The sequence below is a fragment of the Peromyscus californicus genome, unplaced genomic scaffold (genome assembly GCF_007827085.1).
Source record: "Peromyscus californicus insignis strain IS unplaced genomic scaffold, ASM782708v3 Scaffold_14__1_contigs__length_90479793_seg_2, whole genome shotgun sequence".
NCBI lineage: Eukaryota > Metazoa > Chordata > Mammalia > Rodentia > Cricetidae > Peromyscus > Peromyscus californicus.
Window position 1 is genome coordinate 63,351,919 of NW_026294436.1, and position 21,201 is coordinate 63,373,119.

The 21,201-nt window shown below is 44.5% G+C and overlaps 1 protein-coding gene across 2 annotated transcripts in view; it reads left to right on the plus strand.

The window, feature by feature from the left end:
- Positions 1-21,201, plus strand: part of Kif26b (kinesin family member 26B) — a 429,378-nt gene that overhangs the window by 298,346 nt on the left and 109,831 nt on the right. For both annotated transcript variants that reach the window (XM_052737777.1, XM_052737778.1), the window contains one exon: positions 16,256-16,439. In XM_052737777.1, coding sequence (XP_052593737.1) covers positions 16,256-16,439 — 184 coding nt within the window. The remainder of the gene's footprint in view (positions 1-16,255; positions 16,440-21,201) is intronic.

Here is a 21,201-nt window from a genome sequence, read left to right on the forward strand (position 1 = left end):
GCAAATATGAATGATTTCTCAGGGCAGTACTCTGCTTTGAGGACTATCCCAGCAAGAAGCCAAGGAAACATGGACTTGGACGTCCCCCTGGAGAAAGAGAATCAGCCCTCTCCTGCCAGCCTGGCAGCAAGGGATTTCCTTTCTAAAGGTCAGAAGTGGAAAAAACAATCATCTAATCAAATTGACTTTTAGAATTAACTTTACAGAATACAAATCCACAGCCTCTGAGTCTCAGAGAGCCCAGCAGCATATTTGTGTCAACAGACAACTTAAAAAGAAAATCTCACTCCCAAAGGCCTGGCAAACACATGTTGGACACAGATTAATAATGATGCAGAAAATTAATTATAATGAACATAATTGTTACATTCATTCTTCGAATGTGATAGCCTAGAAAATACTGTATTACAAGACAGTTTATGGTATCATCATTACCTAGAAGCTAGCAAACATTTAAAAACAAATGAAAAACCCATTCATTTACTTATTCTTTAAATGTTTGTTTAATATCTACTAGGTACCAGGTACCATTCTTTAAAAATTAATCCTTTGGGAGTTTCATACAATGTATTCATCATATTTACCCCTAAATCCTTCCAGTTACACTCTCACCTCCTTACCCCCCAATTTTGTGTTCTTTTTGGTTTTTGATAACCCATCAACTCAAATTTGAGTTGTCCACATACACTTTTATATACACACTCCACTGCGGTTGACCCACCAGGAACCACACAAAGAATATGGACTCCTCTTCCCCAGAAGCCGTCATTTGTCATAGTTCCTCAGTTGTGGGTGGGAGCTCGTGAGCCTCTTCCCCCTCTGCTCCGACTGGCTTGAACTTTTACAGTAACCACAGCTACTGTGAGTCCGCAGTACAGCTGTCCGGTCATGTTCTGAAGACAGGTCTTTAGTTCCACCCGAATCAGTCTCTGGCTCTTAGAGTCTTTCCTCTCTTTCTTTTTTTGGCTCCTGAGCCTCGGGGGAAGGGTGGTATTATATAGATGTCCAGTTTGTGGCTGAGCACCCTACTCTGACCCTTATTCTCTGTGCTTTGATGAGTTGTGAGTTTCCCTGGTAACCACCATCCACTCACAAACTTCTCTGAGGAGGTCTGAGAGGTGTACTATTCTACCGGTAGAGAGAAATGAATTTGGAAGGCAGCTTAGAGGCTGTGTCCATTTAGTGGAATAACTGTAGTAGCTCCATACTTGTGGATACCACAAAGTCCTTACCTTAGCAGAAGTTCCAGTGGACCAGACTACACAGAGCATCAGCACTGGCTATCTGCTTCTTCCTTTGGAACACCATCCAATGAACATGTGGATAGAGAGATGGAAAAAGAAAGATCCTGTACAACCGGAGAAGTCTCCGTTTTAAAGGGCCACATTAAAAACAAGGAAACAGAATCATATCTCCCTACCCAATACAAAGAATCATCTTCCTTACATATAATGATGTTCCTGTTAATGTGACCTGACAGGCTTGTTTTGAATTATGTACAAGTGCATCCCAAAGCAGCCCTGCAGGCCCTTTGCACTGGAGCCATCCTTGGATAAAAATCACTCCACCTAGACCAGGGTTTTCAAACTCTATCATGGATGAGGAGCATGCAAGGTTGATCGTGTCAAGAATTACAGCCAGATTCATATCTTCTGTAATGCCAATGACTGAGCCAACTCTCTTTATCTTTCCAACTGTCCATGCCTTCATTCATGCAGTCGTCCATATATGCATCCATCCATTCATTCACGTGGTGTGCATTGTGGGCTAGGCAAGTTGGGGAACATGACTATAGAAATGAGAGCTGGCTTGTGACCTTGGAGAGCTTTCAGTCCTTGTGAGGATGATACAAGTAGCTGCAGCTAGTTGTAGGAAGTGGTATGTGCCTCCATCTTGTGTCCCCTTTCTCAGAGTGACTATACTATGAGAGGCATGGTAGTCAGAGTTTACCAGCCTTCATGAACAGTCGGGACAACTTATGCCCAGTGCATTGTGGAAAGTGCTATCGGCCACACTCAACCTCATCGTGGGGCTTGGCTGTGTCAGTTTTCTTAACGCAATGCTTTGGTTTTTGTGTGCATTGATTTCGCATAATTCTTTCTAAGTGCCCCCAAGACACAGATAAATTAGGTTGAAATTGACAGTAAGTTTTCCCTGGCCATTCTGGTCTGAGGATACACTGTCAGAGAGGAAACTCGATTGAGTAAGTGATCTCCTCCAGTACAAGGCTAGGACACGTCATTGATTTCATGATCTGGTTTTCAGAGTGGAACAATGGTGTGAGTAGATATCTTCCGGACATCTGATTTAAGCTGTAGATGGCCATATTTACCAGCTCAAATGAAAAAGTTCCCTTTTCTGACCATCCTAGCCATCAGAGTAACCCAAACTCAAATTCAAGATGACCAGGAACCCAGATTGGCATGCATCAATGTCCTAGTCCATCTGATTGCTGGTAAATGAAGAACTGACTCAGAGACAAAGGGGTTGTGTTAGCTAATTTTATGTCAGCATGACACAGGCTAGAGTCATCTGAGAGGAGAGAACACCCCAATTAAAAAAAGACCTCCATAAGATTGGGCTGTGGTCAAGTCTGTTGAGCAGTGGTTCTCAACCTGTGGGTCACGACCCCTTTGGCAAACCTCTAGCTCCAAAAATATTTATATCATAATTCATAACTGTAGCAAAATTATAGTTACGAAGTAGCAATGAAAGTAATTTTATGGTTGAGGATCACAACAACACGAGGAACTGGCTTAAAGGGTTGCAGCATTAAGAAGGTTGAGAACCACTGCTGTAGACCATTTTCTTAATTAGTGATCAATGAGGAAGGGCCCAGTCCATTGTGAGTGGGGTCTTCCCTGGGCTAGTGGTCCTGGGTTCTATAAGAAAGCAGGCTGAGCCAGCCATAGGGAGCAAGCCAGTATGCAGCACCTCTGCATGGCCTCTGCATCAGCTCCTGCCTCTGGGATCCTGCCCTGCTTGAGTTCCTGTCTTGACTTCCTTGAGTAATGGACTATGATGTGGAAGTGTAAGCCAAATAAACCCTTTCCTCCCCAACTTGCTTTGGTCACGGTGTTCATCACAGCAATAGAAACCCTAATTAGGACAGGGATTAAAGACAGTTCTCCTTTTCTGATGCTCACATTACAACTCATATATTAAAGCTAGGGCCCCTTTTCCAATGCTCTCATTACATCTCATGTATTTAGAAGCGTCTATGGAAGAATCTCCTAAAACCCATTTAGGATATAGCCTTCATATTAACATTTTATTGTAACAACAGCAATATGTTTGCAAAAATTGACAAATGTTTGCTGGTTGTTTGTAAGTGCCAGGACCTGTCTAGAGATTACACACATTTGTCAACATCTGCCATCTTTGCATCAGAACAGGCATGTGCTACATGTTCTATTTTTGACAGTCTGTTCCTAGATGCTCCGTCAGGACATCTATTTAATTTTCCTCGCAATAATATCAGGCCTGGTGATTTATTCTTAGCCAAGCACTCAGTGTCAGAAAATTATAGGAATAATTAACATGGTGGTAAAGTTGAAATACTACTTTAAAATCTATATGGCTACTTAAAATAGCATAACTAAGGCCGGGGGATGGTCTAGTCAGTAAAGTGCCTGCCATGCAGGCATGGGGAACTGAATTCAACCCCCAGAACCCACATAAAAAGCCAGGCAGGTATTTGGCATGATCTTGTAACTCCAGTATTTGGGAATTGACAGAGACAGATGGACCCCTGAAACTTTCTCACTGGCTAGTCTAGTCAGTTGACCCTGTTTCAAGAGACAAGGGTGGAGAGAAGTCTAGGGAATATGCCCAATGTTGACCTGGGGACTTCACAGGCATGTGCATGCATACCTGCACACACATAAGCATATGCACACCACACAATAAAATAAAATAAAATAAAATAGTGTAATTATTACCAAAATTCTGCAGAATATAAGGGAACCATTCAACTTGGCAATCTAATAACTAAGAATGTCCACAGAAAAATAATTAATTCTGCATTTTGTACATTTCACCTGCCCACGCATAATATGTCTACTCAGATAAAAGAAACCAGTTAAGTATGCAGTTTGATGTAATCTGGGTCACTTTATGGAGCTCACTAGAGAATTTTCAATACATCTTCCTTTTATTTTGATTGATTTCACTATGTCTCACTATTTGTTTCCAAGTGGCTTCCTTTCTTTACAGCTTCATTTGATCATTTGATCACCCTTTTCAAAAATACCAAGTAACTTTTATATGACAAAGAAGTGATATGAAAGAACATGAAAAATTAGTTGGGACCCATGAAATGGGTCCATGAGAGGACTCCACTGCTTTGTCTCATTGTTAAACTCTTTATTTCTTGTCCTGTCCTCCCCTCATTGCCCATCTCCTGCCTGCACGTGTGCAGGCCTGTGCTGGAGCATGACCCCAACAACACAAGTGGTGGAGACTAAGAGGAGAGGAGGGAAGAGGCAGTGTTTAGTGCTCACTCTGCTTCCCACTGATGGAGACGCGTGCCCAGACCTCACTTTCTCAGGCTACTTCCTCGCCTAACTGCCAGCCCCCATTGAAATGATCCAATAAACAAGTATGTGTGACAAAAAGCAAATTATAGGTCTTGGTAGCAGCTTTGATACAGACTTGTAGAAAGTGTTTCGCCATAGTCTGTCTGGTTGGGCCGTGATCACTGCAGACTCTTCTTTCCAGCCTGATTTGACTGGTTTCTAGTCATCTAACCTGTGCTACCTGCTCTGTGGAGACTGTGCTGGCTCTTTAGTAAAACCAGATGGAGCTGCTTCCTCTGCTCCAGAGCACTGAACATACCTGACACATGCATGTTGTAGCACTGTATATCTGCCTTAGTTTTTAGCGGTCTGTGTGAGCTCCATCCCAACTTGCTTTACAGTGGCTGGATTGAGAGAGGCAGGGTGGTCACTTTCCCTGCTGTGAGCAGAGCACACAAGAGAAAACTTTTTTTTTTTTTTTTTTTTTTTTTTGGTTTTTCGAGACAGGGTTTCTCTGTGTAGTTTTGTGCCTTTCCTGGAACTCACTTTGTAGACCAGGCTGGCCTCGAACTCACAGAGATCCGCCTGCCTCTGCCTCCCGAGTGCTGGGATTAAAGGCGTGTGCCACCACCACCCGGCTTTAAAGACAGAAAGATTTGTCACAGCCTATGGTTTCAGAAGGCTCAGTCTATGGTCACCTGGCTCTGTGTTTCTGGGACTGGAGTGAGGCAGAACTTCACGGAGTGGGAGTGTGTGTGTGTGTGTGTGTGTGTGTGTGTGTGTGTGTGTGTGTGTGTGTGAAGGTACCCCCAAGGACTAACCACCACACACCTGCTTCCTCCAGCTATACCCCACCTCCAGTGTCTCCAGAGCCTACCAAGACATCACCAGCAGCTAAAGCCCAAGCCCCTAACACAGGAGCCTTGGCTGGGGGGAGAATTTTATAACCCAGACGTAACAAGGGTGATGTAAATTTCCACCTCTAGGCTCCAGTGGGGCTACTGAAGTACCAGCCATCCACAACACCTGCCGGGAATCTAGGGCAGTCCAGCCTTGCAGCGGAGACCAGGCCGAGAGCCTGACCCACTTCTCATTCTGTTCCGTACAGTTGCCGTGCGGAGACCCCGTTCAGACTGTTTTCACTTGAAATACTTCAGTTAAGGATTTCTTCAGATTGCAACTGTAGTAAATAATTTTGAAAATAAAAATATCACAGGGAAGAAAATTGCCTCCTTTAGCAAATTAAACTTACATTCAAATTTAATTAAGCAAGAAACCCTCAAACCAAATAGCATGTCACCTAGCATTGACAATTAATTAGTCGTGCTCTGAAAAAAAAACTACAGGTATTGAGCAAAGAGTTCTAGATTAGGCTTTGTTTTCTCTGCCAACACTGCCCGCTTCTAGTTCTCACACCTTGACAGCAGTCTGCAGCTTCAGGCAACATGTTATAACTAGAGGGTGTAGCTCCATGTCAGCTTTAAATTTCACATAATCAAAATACAGAAGAGTGGGCATAACGCACTACTACTTTTATAATGAAGACTTTAGGAGTGAGCGACATGACCTCTTTCCAAGGAAGGAATGGCTGCCCTTGGCTTGTAGGTGGGTGGCTTGTGTCTGGCAGATCATGGAACATCTTCCTTTTAACTTTGCATTAGCATACAGATAAGTGATTTAGCCCAATGGAATGAAAAGAGCATTAAACTCATTAGAACCTTGAAATCAGATTATCTGGAATATGCTTATTCCTTGCAGGAATTTTAATTTTGGTTGGGCAGTCCTCGTGCTGTGGTAGATACATATACATCTTTTGTACACAATTATTTCTCAGCAGAAAAGTTAGGCATTGCATTCTTTACGGAGCAGTTGTAATTCACCCACAACAGTCTTTCTCTGCCTGTAATTTATAAACAATCTAAATAACAGTATTATAGAGATATGGTGCCTTAGTCAGTCTTCTATTGCTGTGAAGAGATACCATGACCATGACAACTCTTATAAAAGAAAGCATTTAATTGGGGCTTGCTTACAGTTTCAGAGGTTTAGTCCATTATCCTTATGGTGGGGAGCATGGCAGCATGCAGGCAGACAGGGTAGCTGAGAGTTCTGTATCTGGACCTGCAGCAGTAAGAGACATTGGGCCTGGCTTGAGCTTTTGAAACCCCCAGGTCCACCCCCCACCCAGTGACACACTTCCTCAAACAAGGCCACACCCACTTCAAGAAAGTCATACCTCCTAATCCCTCCTGAGTAGTGCCACTCCCTAATAACCAAGCATTCAAATATATGGGCTTATGGGGGGCATTCCTATTCACACCACTGCACATGGTTTCATTAATTCCGTTTATTATGGCCAGCCAATTTTCTATGACTCCTTTTTAGAGAAGACAGCAGCAATGTTTATTAACTAAAATCATTTCCAGCCGGCATTGGGTGGGATCTGTAACTCGCGTTTCCAGTTCCTTAGGTCTGGTGTTTATGGCTCTCATTTGTGTGTTGAGCCAGGTTTACAGAGGTGTGACGTTGGAGTGGGTAAGATGACCCCTCTGGTTTTCTTGGTACCAAGCATCTTTGGGTCTGGGCAGACAGGAACAGAAAGATCTGCAGACATTTGGGTCGGGGCTTCTGAGCAGAGAGGGTTTATATTCATTTCATTGCTTGTTGCCATGATATCATATTCTGACAGCAGGTACTGAAGTATTAGTCCCAGGCATGACAACCACTACTTCTGGGACCAGCAGTTAAATCAGGTAACTGCTAGCTCTTCTTTTTTATAACTAATAATTTTTAATACAATTACCTTCTCTGAGTGAGTAATGGCATCAGGTCCAGATGGATGTGTGACCTAAGGACAATGCTTTAGAAAAATCACAAACCTCCCATGATTTCAGCACTATATAGAACCCCAGGCTCCTTAACCTTGAGACTTCTGTGTGTTGCTGTAACTCCAAAGGTTGGATTGACTAAAGAACAGTGTGGGGACTGGAGAGATGGCCCAGTGGTGAAGAACACTTACTGTTCTTCCTGAGAACTGAAGTTCAGTTCCCAGCACCAGTGTTGGATGGGTCACAATTACCTGTAACTCCAGTTCCAGGGGTCCAACACCCTCTTTTCCACTCTGTAGGCCTTCACACACACACACACACACACACACACACACACACACACACACACACACACACACACTGAAAACTCTAAAGACTCCAGTGTGGCTCTATGCTATCCCTTCAGCCGGTACAAAGCTATCAGGCAGGTCTGGGGGCTGCAGAAGGTGAACACGTGGTGTCGATTGTCATGAGTCCACAGTGCAGTGAGCGAGACACCGAAACAGAAGACCACACTGCAAAGGAACCTCTAGTCCAGACTTGAACTGTGATCGCTCTTTTTAAGATGCCTTGCTTTAAAATGTCACTTAAACAAGACTGTATAAGGCTGAAGAGGTGGGCGGGGTCGATTTGTAAGAGAAGAACAAACGCACAAACATTCTCACCACAGGCTAATATGGAACATTCACTTGCAAAACCCCATCCATTTTCAAGGTATAACACACTCTGTGTAGTGTTTTAGGGTGATGTTATTGGAGGGTAATGGTCAGTCATGTTTTGCCTCCTAGCAGTAAATGTTTTATCTGAAGTCATGTAATGAATTATCTTCCTGCACTAATGAAATGGTTCATTTGCATAAAAATCAGAACAATTCCAAGACCCATATCCATATTTTTTTTTTCAGTCTCTAGAGACATAGAAATGCCCTTCCTAATAGGCAGTTAGGGAAACAGGAAGTCAGTGGGGTATGGGACAGGGTGGCGGTGGGTGGGTGCTTTTGTTCCTGATTGTGGAAATTCCAAAATGACTATGGTATATTTCACAGCAGAGCCAGAATGCTTAGAAATGGGTGTTATTTCAAGATGAGGCATCGCTGGTGTTTGTTACACCTGGATGGGTATCTTAACTGTTCCCAGAGGGTCTGCCTCCAACCACAAGCTCTTGCCACCTCTTCTCACTATTTATCATCTGTTTTATTATCTTCTATCCCTGTGTCATTGACCCCATGGATTTCCTGGGAACTCTGGTGATCTGTCATGTCATTGCTCATTATCAGAGAGTCTTAATCCTCAGAGCATTGAAATATTTCTATAACGACACATGAGCCCCAATGGCATCAGCCATTTTCACATTAAATTGTAGCTTGGGTTGTCCTTCACACACTGGTGGGGGAGATTTGCCTGCCACGGCCCCACTCCTAGGTCAGGACCCTGTCCGGGCAGCAGGTGTGGCTGTGTGAGGCCCTTGTCACTTTTCAGTTGACCCCCCACCCCTGCATTGTCTGAATTGGGCTGAGTAGACCTTGAATGACCTCTTGATTTGTCTAAACACTTCCTTCTCCTTTCTGAACATCCCATCCTTGAACGTCCCTCAGATAAGATGAGATCGTCTCAGTGCGTGCTTAGCAACGGGTCCTGGGCAGAATCATTAAAAGGGTAAAGGTCCTTAAAAATAACTGTGAAAGTAGAGTGTCGGGGAGGTTACGGGAGGGGGGGGAAGGACCTTCTAAAACACACTGTGTTTGAAAAATGTCATAATGGTATCTAGTATCTTGTATTCTCCACTGAAAAATAAAAATTAATAAATTAAATAACAAAGAAAAGTTTCTAAATTTAAAAAATGACTCTATTGCCTGACTTTTCTGACCAATCTTTAAGGAAAGTTCTACTCTTTATGAAGCTAGTAATTCTTCAAAGACAGTAGTCTATATTGTAGTAATCATTGGGCATCAAGGATGGTAGATTCCAATTTAACTATCTTGAGATACACTGAAGATTTCCATTTAACTGCTCCACACATCTGGAAGTCCAGCATTGTCACCCAATAAATAGCCTATCGTGCAAATGTAATGAATGAGAAAAAAAATCCTCCTTAAGTTTCCACTTTGATTGACAACTGAGGCCTAAAATAGGTCTCCCTATTTGAATGAGTTAAATCTGCCCTGTGAGTATTGATACCATTTTTCAGCTTTTAACTCTGGAGTGGACCTGACCATTGAGAATAGGAGACCATCCCATGAAGGTGACGTCAGTTCTAAGCTGATTCCTAACCCAGGTAGGAGGTAGGAGAGTAAAGGGCAGTGAGGAAGGATGGAGAGCCCAGAGGGAAGAACCATGCCCAGTCTGCACACCCTCCATCCTCTGCTCACAGCGGTGGTTCTTAGCATGGCGCCACTTTCTAGATACAGGTTCAGTAAATATTAATTTCATCCAGCTAGGGAGATGATCTTTTTCCTTGAAATAAACACTGGGAAGTTCATGAAGTTAATGGACAGTTAAAGAAGTGTGCTGGGGTGAATACCTTCAGGAAATGTGTCATGCTGTCCTTCATAGGAACAAGACAGGTAAATATGGCCTTTTAGGTTAATTTGCTATTTGAATTTTTAAAAAAAACAAAAAGCAAAGAAACAACTCACCTGTTTTCCCTGATATAGGGGGAAAGAACTCAGAGGGCATGGATTTTGCAAAATGCACTTCTCACCGGAATGTCAACCTTTTCAATTCTTTTGTGACCACCTCTCCTTTTATGTCCCTGCACAATGCCATTATACGTGAGTGATTTCTAAACTTTAACCTTCTCCTATCTGGGTGTCATTGAAGCGCTGTATAAAAAGAGCTGAAGCAGCTGGCCTCCACAGAACTGGAATATATAAGACAGATCCGAGGGCTGGTTCTAATGATGTCAGAATTCAAGTGCCATTGTGGAATCCGTGGCTATCAGGAACAGCCTATTCATTTCAAAGTTCTGAAGTGTTCCTAATATGAGCTGGGTGCGCATTTTACAAAGGAAACAACTTAAAAGTTAGTCTCAAAACAATTCCTCTAATCACATCCCGTTTTTCTTAGTGGAAGCCAAGGAGGCTTTCCTAAGTGGACTGGCAGTTCCAGGAGTCTGCATTCCGTCTCTGTGCTGCAAGACAGGAAATCACGGCCTCCTCACTGCATGTTTTCCTCTCTGGTATTCCTTTCAAGTGGTTTCTACCCCCCACTTAGACACTTTCAGTGACAAAATCATCAAGCTGATTTGTCAAGAATGGGCTCTCTCACTTTCAGAAAAATTCCCTTCTAATTATAAAGCCAGTAGACTTTTATGTTTCACCTAGTGTTTTGCTCCAGTAGATTTTGTTACATAAATCTAATCCTTATTTAAAGGTGATGTGGTTCAATGCCAGGTTCTTCCATCTAATCAGCCTTGGCTCCACGTATTTATTATATATCTAACTGAAGTGCCATTCATTGGTACACTAAACTCTTTATAACACTATTTATTTCCCTAAAAGAGCCTATAAAAGCAGATAGTATTTTTTCTGAATCTTACTGTGGAAAAACCAAGTCTTGGTAACAGTCAAAGTGATGATGATGATAATAAAAATGATAATGATGTGCCAGACACTACGTGAACACATTGTCAGAATTTAAGCAATTTGCCTATGATTACCTACTTAGTATCTGTATTAGTCACTTTTCTCATTGCCATGACAAAATACCCTGACCAAAGTAACTTATGGAGGATATGGCATGTCCATCATGGCAGGGGATATGAGAGGTATGGATGTCCATCGTGGTGGGGGAGTCATGGTGCCGGGAGTGTGAGACAGCAGGTCACATCGCATCTGCAGTCAGGAAGCAGTTGAATGCAAGCGATCAGCACACTGTCCTTTTATCCAGCGCAGGACCCCAGCCCATGGGCTAACGCCACCCATGGTCAAGATGGGTTTTTCCCACCTCAACTACCTAAGCTAGATAATTCCCCACAGGAATCTTAGAGACTTGTCTCCTAGGTGATTCTAGCCCTCTAGTTCTGGTCAAGGTGACAGGAATATTAACCAGCACAGTAGCTGAAGAAGCTTTTTGTTCAAACTCAGGTTAGGTACCAAAGGGCCCCTGGAGCTGACTTTATTTCATGTTAAGTGTGGGTAATGTCTTCCTTATAATCTCTTCCTCTAGGACTCAAAAACTATGTTCAAAAGCCAGTGAACATACTTAGCATCCTTGCTTGATAGGCACTTTCTTCTGCTCGTCATTTATTTGTCTTTGGTGTCTTTTAGAGGTGGTCCTTCTGTTTCTACTGTATCCACTGCTCTTTTTGCAGGAAAATAAATAAACTTGTTTTCGTTATAACTAATTAATTAATTTTAGAGGACTCTTTCTTTTTCTTTCTTCAGTTTCTCTTCTCCAGGATAGCCACCCCCCCCTTTTTTTTTTTCACTCATTTAGTCATCCAACAAACATTTTTGTGCTTCTTGCCCTTGCCCTGTTGGGTTTTTTATTCTTTAAGGTGAACAGATACTAAACAAGATGGCTAAGTAAACCATGTGCTACATTAGAAGGTCAGAGGCTTGCCTGGGAATGATCAAAGTAACAGGAATTGGGACTTTGGTTGGGGGGGAGATTGTGGTGCTTTTCGGGGGCATCTATTTCTACTCACCTCCATAGATGGGAGAATACAAGTCAAAGAAACAATTCCACCCGAATCCATCTTGAGGAGCTAGTGAGTTTATTAGGGTTACTCATGGGAGCATGGTGAGGGGTCACTCATGGGATAATAGTGAGGTCACAGGAGTATGGTGAAGGGTCACTCAAAGGAGCACAGCGAGGGGTCACTCACAGGAGTATGATGAGGAGTCACTCACAGGAACATGGTGAGGGGTCACTCTCAAGAGAATGGTGAAGGGTCACTCACATGAGCATAGTGAGTCATTATTCACAGGAGCACTGGTGAGGTGTCACTACAGGAGCATTGTGAAGAGTCACTCACAGGAGCATGGTGAAGGGTTACTCCCAGGAGCAGCAGAGTGAGACATTACTCCCAGGAGCATAGTGAGACATTACTCCCAGGAGCATAGTGAGACATTACTCCCAGGAGCATAGTGAGACATTACTCCCAGGAGCATAGTGAGACATTACTCCCAGGAGCCCTGGGGAGGTGTCACTGTAGGATCATGGCTGGCCGGGGGAGCTATATCACTGCAAAACCCACCGCAGTATGGGTGATGATTCTGAAAGCTGCATCCCTGGGACCTCCCATATGATTCGCAGAAGCATTATGAAGTCCTCTCTCCCAGCAGCTGTGCACTGCCTGGATAACCCAGGGATGCCTGGATAACCCAGGGATGCCTGGATAACCCAGGGATGCCTAGATAACCCAGGGATACCTGGATAACCCAGGGATGCCAGGATAACCCAGGGATGCCTAGATAACCCAGGGATGCCTAGATAACCCAGGGATGCCTAGATAGCCCAGGGATGGGTCTCATGACCTGAGTCTTAGGAGTTCCCTGAACTTTGTGAGTCTGTCTGTTCGTAAAAGTAGAAGGTTTCAATCCTGATGAAAGAGTCATGCAGCAGAGAGTGAGCAATCCCTTTTCTGTGGCTATTACTAGACGTCACCCCTAACCTAGTGGCTCAAAGTGACAATGATCATTTATTAGCTTTCGTGGTTTCCGGGGGTTGGAAATTCAGACAAGACGTGACAGGTGGGGTTTCTGACTGCTTCTTGATATCTGAGACCCTGGCAGAAAATGTGACAGGGATCATCGAAAGGACACCTTATTCATGAATCTGTCCTCTGGAGTCTGCACATGTGAGCTGGGCTTCCATGTAGCCTTTACAAAAACCACATCACCTTTGGTGACTCAACCTTGAAAGTCATACAACGCCTCTTCCATTACATTCTACAGACCAAAGTAACTTCACATTTCCTCTCAGAATCTAGGAGGAGGAAACAGTTGGTGCCAGGTTGTAAGAACATATTGACAGAGCCAGGCAGTGGTGGCGCACACCTTTAATCCCAGTACTCGGGAGGCAGAGGCAGGCAGATCTCTGTGAGTTCGAGGCCAACCTGGTCTACAGAGCGAGTTCCAGGAAAGGCGCAAAGCTACCCAGAGAAACCCTGTCTCGAAAAACCAAAAAAAAAAAAAAAAAAAAAACCCAAAACCAAAACCAAAAACAAACAAACAAACAAAAAACCATATTGACAGAACCATTTTTACAAATGACTGACCTCTATGGTGGGCAGGATAAATGTGTGGATAAAGTGACATTTCAACCAAGATTTAAAGGAGGCAAGGGAGTGAGCCACATGCTTGTCTCCCTGGGGCAGGGCTAGGAATGGGAGGTGGGAATGTACTGGGAGTGTTTGGAGACTGGTATGAGTGACCTAATTTTAATGTTTATTGCCTAACAATCAAAGGGAGCAGTGTGTGGCTGGCGAGATAGGAAACTTGAGAATCTGAGGCGGTGAGAGGGTCCTGGGTCTAGTTTAAGTTATAGGGGATAAAATTTGCGGTGGATAGTTGTGTTGTGTGAGACAAGGTTGTTGTCTGGGTGCCTGAGGAGCGGGGCTGTTTTAGTCTGAAACATGCCTAAGAGCTGCACAGAAGATGATAAGCCCTTTAGTCTTAGGGATGGCAAGTTAGTGATGTTTATTGAATACTCAAGTGGGAGTGCTGAAGAGGCATTTGGATAAATAAATAGGGAGTTTGGGGCTAAGCTGGACAGAACACTTGAGGAGTCACAGGCTGAGGATGTGACCTCCAAAGCCAACACCAATGATTGTACAGAAATAGGGACTAAGCCCTGCAACCCCTATGAAAAGGACACTGGAAGAGAATGTGCAGCACGGATCTTAAAAGGTCTTATTAATAAAAAAAAAAAAAAAACCCAGGAGCCAGGTATTGGGGGTGATCATTGAAAGATCAGAGAAACAGAGCAAGCCATGTTCAACCCCACCTTGCAATTCCTCAGCTGATCTTGTTTCCTTAGACTGAAGGCCTCTGAGTCCTCATCTGAATTGGATCTCAACTGAACTGCCGCTTAAAAGCCTAAAAGCTTAAAAAGACCTCTAGTTCCTGGTCCTCATGCCTTATATACCTTTCTGCTTCCTGCCATCACTTCCTGAGATTAAAGGCGTGTGTCACCATGCCTGGCTGTTTCCAGTATGGCTTTGAACTCACAGAGATCCAGATGGATCTCTGCCTCCCAAGTGATAGGATTAAAGGTGTGTGCCACCATTTTCTGGCCTCTATGTCTATCTAGATGACTATTCTGTTCTCTGACCCCAGAAAAGTTTATTAGGGTGCACAATATATTGGGGGACACAATATCACCACAAGAATGGGGTATTCTGGAAACTTGGGGGGCAAGGAGGAAGGATGCATGCATTCTTAGCTCTGACAGGTCCAGGTAGGGGCTGAGAGCATGGCAGCCATCATGCAGTTATGGGTAACGATCTGAGCAGTTTCAGAGGGTTGGGGGACAGATGCCTAACAAATGAGCTTGCAGAGAATGCAAGGAGGGGGCTTGGATGAGGGGTTGACAGGTGGTGCTTGCTGGGAATTTGGCTCACATGAGTGAGGACAACACCACAGCTAACTGCGGAAGTGTCACACGAGCTTTAGTTTTCTAAAAGAGACAAAGAGCAGAGTTCTTGTGTGCTGTATGGGTGGGTCTAGTAGAGAGTAGTGGTGGGGCACATGGGAGGGACACCTGCATGTCATCCTCGTGTGGCCTTTAGTTGCAAGGAAGCCTGCTTCTCTAACTTGTGGGTCACATGAGATGGGTATACATGGCAGAGACACAACCTCTTCTAAGCTGTTCCTTGGCACCAGCCCTGCCCCAGGTGATGGTGGCCAGTGGGTGGCCACAGCCATAGCCAGTCTTTTCTCCATTCTGAAAAGAATTCTTGATATAAGGCAGTATGCACCACCTTTCAGTGCCCCCCCCCCCCACATGAAGAATTAAAGGCCAGCCAGGACTACATAGTAAGACTGTCTTCTCCCCCTGCCCCATGAAAACCACATATATACCTATATATTTATATAGAAAGATATGGTGCAATACACCAAGAATTAATTTAGAAACGAGCCTAATAGGGTGTGTGCAATGCCTTTGCCTCATACCATGTTTGCCTTGTTTATATCTTTTCTATATCCTAAGTGTTACAGTGCACTTGAATGACGGAAGATGTGGTGTGAACAGCCAGTGTTATTAATGATGCTAGCAACCACACCCTCCCACTTGTCCCCATCTGTACCCTTCTGTGCCACTTTGATACCTTGACCCCTTGTACTTGCCCATAAATAGCATTTTGTACTTAAAGACTGCCGCCCTACACAAGAGTCCATTATCCAGCTGAGGAGACAGTAGTCTCGTGCCCTGCACCTCACTGTAGTGGATATTTCTGGCTTTCCATTTCTCACACCAATGTGCTTTCTGTCTCTCCAGTCACTGGGGGTCGGATTTTGCTTCCACAGTCAGAGCATGCCCTGATTGGTCACTACCAGGTTCTTCATCAGACTGGCTTGGGCTTTACAAGGTGTAAAAGTTATACGGTTTTTCACAGTTGGGCTTACACCAGAAAAATTGGGGGCCGGGGTTGATTAATGGAATAGGTGCTGCGTATCCTCCAAAGATGGCCAGTTTCATTCATGATCGGACTGAGTGTTGTGGAGAACAAACAAGTCTTTGTAACTTGTGATCTTAGAGCTGTGTGATCTTATAGCTCCTTCCTCCTATCTCGATGATTACACAACTTATTAATTAAGTTCCCCATGCTGTAGCAAAGAGCTACAGGGCACCAAGAATGGAGACAGAAGGGACCATTAAAGGGGATCTTTAAGAGAAAGGGGAGAAGTAGCCAACCCACTGCTTCCGACTGCAGCGTCATCTCCTCCTTATTGTCCCTGTGCAGAGCTGCCCAGAAGTTAAATCTGTCCTCCAAGAAGAAGAAACACCGGCCTTCGACGCCGTCTGCTGCAGAGGCTCCCCTCTTTGCTACCAGCTTCAGCGGGATCCTGCAGACCTCGCCTCCCCCGGCCCCACCCTGTCTCCTGAGGGCTGTCAACAAGGTGAAGGACACTCCTGGCATGGGCAAGGTAGGTGCCAGCTGCTGCCTCTGCCGTCAGTTCTGTGGGTGGGGCTCGGGGCAGGCTGGGAAAGAAGAGAGCAACTGCGAGCTCTCGTTAGCTAAAATAAGGAGGTACCAGGGATGAAAAGAGACACATGAAGTCAGTTTGGAGGCAGCAATGTTCGCACTTTCTGCAAGTTTATTCACGCAGGGTCAACCCCTGACTGAAAGTAATCCTAGAAAAGTCTAGAAATAAACAACAAAGAAGCTCAGAATAACTTTTGCTGTTGTACTTTGTTATAATTAGATCTTCCTGGTGTTCTTCTCTTACTGTGTCTGATGGTTTAATGGAAGTTCATGTGGGGAAATGACACAGATCTGTGAGGTCTGTCCATTTCTGCCGTTCATAGACTGTCTGGCAACTAGAGAGACCATCACGTTTGCTTTGGCCACACAAATTGCATCGTACATTAAGTTGGGGATCTGATTTGATTTGGGTGGGGAGGGAAACAGCTTTGCATTGTTGAGCAGGACCACAGCCATTTCAAAAACAGAGAGACACGAAAGCCCGGAGCAGAGCTCCAGGGGAACAAGACCAAGACACTCCGTAATTTCCCCGTGGCTCTTCTGAGTCTTTCTCCCCTTCAAAGAAGTGATGACTTCTGCTTCTGAACTGGGCCACCGGTGTGAGTTCTGGGGAGTGTTTCAGTCTTGAAATTCCAGCCAAGAAGTGCAGTTTGGAGTTGTCACAAGGACTTAGAAAGACACAAGGGAAGTCTGTTACAAGATGCTGCCAGGCCACATATATGATAACTTTATTTCTGAATGTCAGCTCTTAACGCTTTCTCTCCCAAGACAAACGTCTGGGTGAAGTAGTTTACAACTTAATCTTCAGTGGGAAAATAAGCTGGGACTTTCAAAAACATGGAGCTGGAGAGATACAGTGATTCTGTTCATTATTTCCTTCAGAGTACAGATGTACACAGAACGTGGGACCTCACTTTGGCCTTGGGTTTTGTTTCAGAAACTAGCTGGTCGTGCTAAGAAAGCTAAGCCGCACTGTGGAGACCATGCTTTTACTAATTCTGGTCCTTTTGACACCAAAATTTGATTGTGCCCCAGTTTATGGTCTCCAGATGACCATGGTCCCTACAGAATGACCCTGCATCCTGTGCCCAATCTCCCTCATTCTCTTTTTCCTGTTTCTCCTCTTTCCAGTGTGCTCCCCCAGTACCACCATTTCACTGGGAAGCCCTTACTTCATGATGCTCTTCCCCAAAGTGAAATTTATTTTAAAATTAAGTTAGATAGAGCAATGGTCACTGTACTAGAAAGCATCCAGTTCTGGAATTTTCCATGGTGTTTCTTGGTAGACAAGTGTCAACTGAGAAATTTTCCAGGTCCAGAGGTAAAGACAGACTTTAGGCAACAGTCTGTGGGGGCTTCTCCATCCTTATAGCATGTGGAAGCCAACGGAGAAAGCAGAATGCTCTAGAATGTTTCTTTCAGGTTGGGCTCCGAGGGCAAAAACCACCGAGAAAGGGCCATGGTGTCTGCACTAGCGGCATGGTGGTTCTGGGATGAACTACTAAGAGCTGTGGGTCTGAGTGACCACAGGGTTTTCCTTCTTTAATTGTGATAAGTGCACACAGTGTAAGGTGACCCACCACAGACATATTTAAGTGTGCAAGGACATTTAGTTTGTTAATGTGTTGGGACTGGAGTGTCAGAGATATGCCACGGGGACAAGGTGAAAACCGGCTGCCACCCCCTTCTTGCTCTTGCTTCTAATTAACGCCTACTCTTCCTTGACTACGAACATTTGCATGGCATCTCTTAGGAAAGGTGCCAGATGCTTGACCATCCCAGGGTGATCAGACATTCCACCCTGGCCCTATCTAGGACATGTACAGTAGAACCTACCAGACATGTTGCCTTCATCTCTGACTCTGGCATGACAGAGTCTATGTGGATGTTTCTTCAGGTGGGACTAGGCCTAAGCCTTCTGTCTAAGGCCTCCTGTGCCCTTTGTCCACAACCCTAAAGTACTCCCTGTAATTCCAAGATCCAAGACAGAGCACAAATTCTGGGCCCAAAGCGGTAGAGAGCGTTCTTGTAGCCAGCAGTGACCAAGCACTGTAGCGAAACAGTGTGGATGTTCAAGAGCATGGGGACAAGCTGGATTTCACTGGTTGTACCATCTAGGTGTAAGGGTGTCCAGTGTGCATCATCCCTGGTAGTATAGTTAGCAAATCATACATTTAGCATTTGATATTAAAGATCATATCCATCTTGCTCATTTGCAATTCAGAAATGCAACCAAAGACCTGAGTTTGCCATGGAAATGTTGTGGGCCTCAGCCTGTGAGTCATGAGAGGGATGGTGTGGCTTCTGTCTGATCAGTGGCCATTTGACACCAGAGCCCTCCCTCCCTCCTGGGGAACAGTTGCGGGGAGGAAGTGACAGTTTGGAGGAACTATGTCCTCTGAGAGGTAGTGCTAGTAATATACTTGATGCTAAAACCACAGTGAGCCTCTCTTCCCAGATACCCCTTTACATTTTAATATCTCAAAGAAATACAGTTGAGTTTAACATAGAGCGTAAATAATTGATGCTACTTATATGTTTGAAGCAGATGAACTTGGTTGAATTGCCTAAAACCACTGTGTGTTCTAAGCCTTGATCTTAGGCCTTCAGGATGCCATATTAGGATCTTCAGCTCTCAGAACAGCTCCTGGCACATAGCAAGTGTTTCCTGTGCACCTCCTGTGTGGGTCAGGTGCTTCAGTGATGGGCAGAAAGAAGTGCCTGTCCTCGTAGCACTTAACACCTTGTGCCTTCTTCCAGGCAATCCAAGGATGGCACTGATTCAAGCCAATAGGGAGGACCCTGACTCAAGGGGAAGTCAGAATTACTGACTTAACATGACTGAATGTACACAGGACTAACTACCATTAACCGGCTTTGTAAAGACATTCTTAATGGTCAGATACAAGTGATTAGTGGATCAAAGAAGCTTAGCCTCCATTTATATTTCATTGATTTGGCTTATATGTAAATGATACTTGTAATCTGTTTGAAAATGGTTTCTTGTCTCCTAAGTCAGTTAACGCTCTCCGTGAAAATCTGTTTGCACAATTAATTAGCAGGCGTGTTTAAGGTTCATTTGTTAGTATGTCACAGTGTAATGGCAGAGCTCTTCATGTGGGGTTGCAAGGTCCCAGAGAAAATTCTGTTATCTGTGCAACTCTTTGGGTTTTCTGCCTCTGTAGATACATTTAAGGACAAGGAGAGCAATGGCTGCTGTCCTTCTGGGTCGGTGACAGTCCACCTGGACTTTAGTTGGTTCTTCCCTTCCCAGGTGACTGGCTGAAGGGAGATGAGGCCTGGGGGGAAGATGAGCTTTCTTTTCCCTCACAACCCCCAGGAGTGTCTCAAAAAAGTGACAGTCCGTGGCTAATGCCTAGCATGTCCCCATCCCCCAATACATTTTTGCAAATATTGGAAACTTCCTGCAGTGAATTCCAGAAGCAAGGGAAGGGTTTGAAAGGATTACAAAGCACACATAGGGGGGAATTGTGGGAAACAGCCGGGTACAGATGGGGCTGGGGAAGCCGGGGCCTTACCCTGCTGGACTCACTCAGCAAGTGGCTGTAGACACGTCCCATCTTCTGGGTTCCGCAGCAGGGCCACTGATGGAGACAGGGCATGGGAAAGGAAGGTAATGGCCATCTCAGCATAGGCACTATGACAACCTCAACCTCCATGCACATGTCCACTCTGAATACTGTGTCCTCCTGTGTCCACCTAGCCTAGTTTGGTAGGAGATAGGCTGTATGGGGTTCATTAAGGGTGAATGCCCATTGCTACTCATGGCCACTCGGCTGTCAGCCTGCAGGGCCTGTCTCACTGAGAGTTTTCCTCTCTGAGCAGGGCTACCCAAACCCTGGCAATTTGGTGGAGGTGTGGAACTATGACATTCCTAGGGCAGCAAAGACTGGAGCCGTATTCTGTTCTCCACCAACCAAACCCAGTGACGGTTTACTCTGACCTCTGATAATACCCCCCCCCCCCCCCACACACACACATGGCTTATGTCACCAGGTCCTGTGTTGTCTCTGTTTAGTTTCAGCTCTAAGCTTTTCTTTGTTTTGTGTGTAAACTAACAGCATAGAAAGGAAAGAACCGCCATTGAGTGTGTTTGTTAGAACTCTGGTCCTGTGTGCATTTATTGACATCTTCAGGGCAGAAGTCCTTCAAGTACTAAATCTTTGTGACACTCTGTGGAAGAGACAATTCCTGTCCGGTGGACGTTCTGATTGCAATGAGAAGATAGCTATAAGATATATTTAAATTAAAGGAAGACTTTCTCAAAGGTACTAATGTAGCTATGATTCATTTATTTAACAAGGGAAAATGGCAAGTGCAGCTTTGGGAAGTGATTCCAGGTCATATCAAGGAGAAAAATATCCTGCCTTCCAGCCTGAGAAGGTCCAGGTCATTTAAACACATGCAAATTGTCCCATTCCTCATTACCATGCCCGCCCTTCCCCCATCCTAAAGCTTTTATCAGGGAGAAGGGCAAAGATTTGAGCCCGTCTTTAAAATTCATTTCAAGTATATATGAAATGAAAAATTCAGATAGGATGGAAAATTCTGGCTCCCAGCAGTCACTCACCGCCACTACTCCGTCTTAAGTACGGATGACAGGAAGAGTGTATCGCTCCTATTTTTGGTGTACTGTGAGGAAAAAGAAGAGGTAGCTTGACTGCATCAGTAATGCACATTCA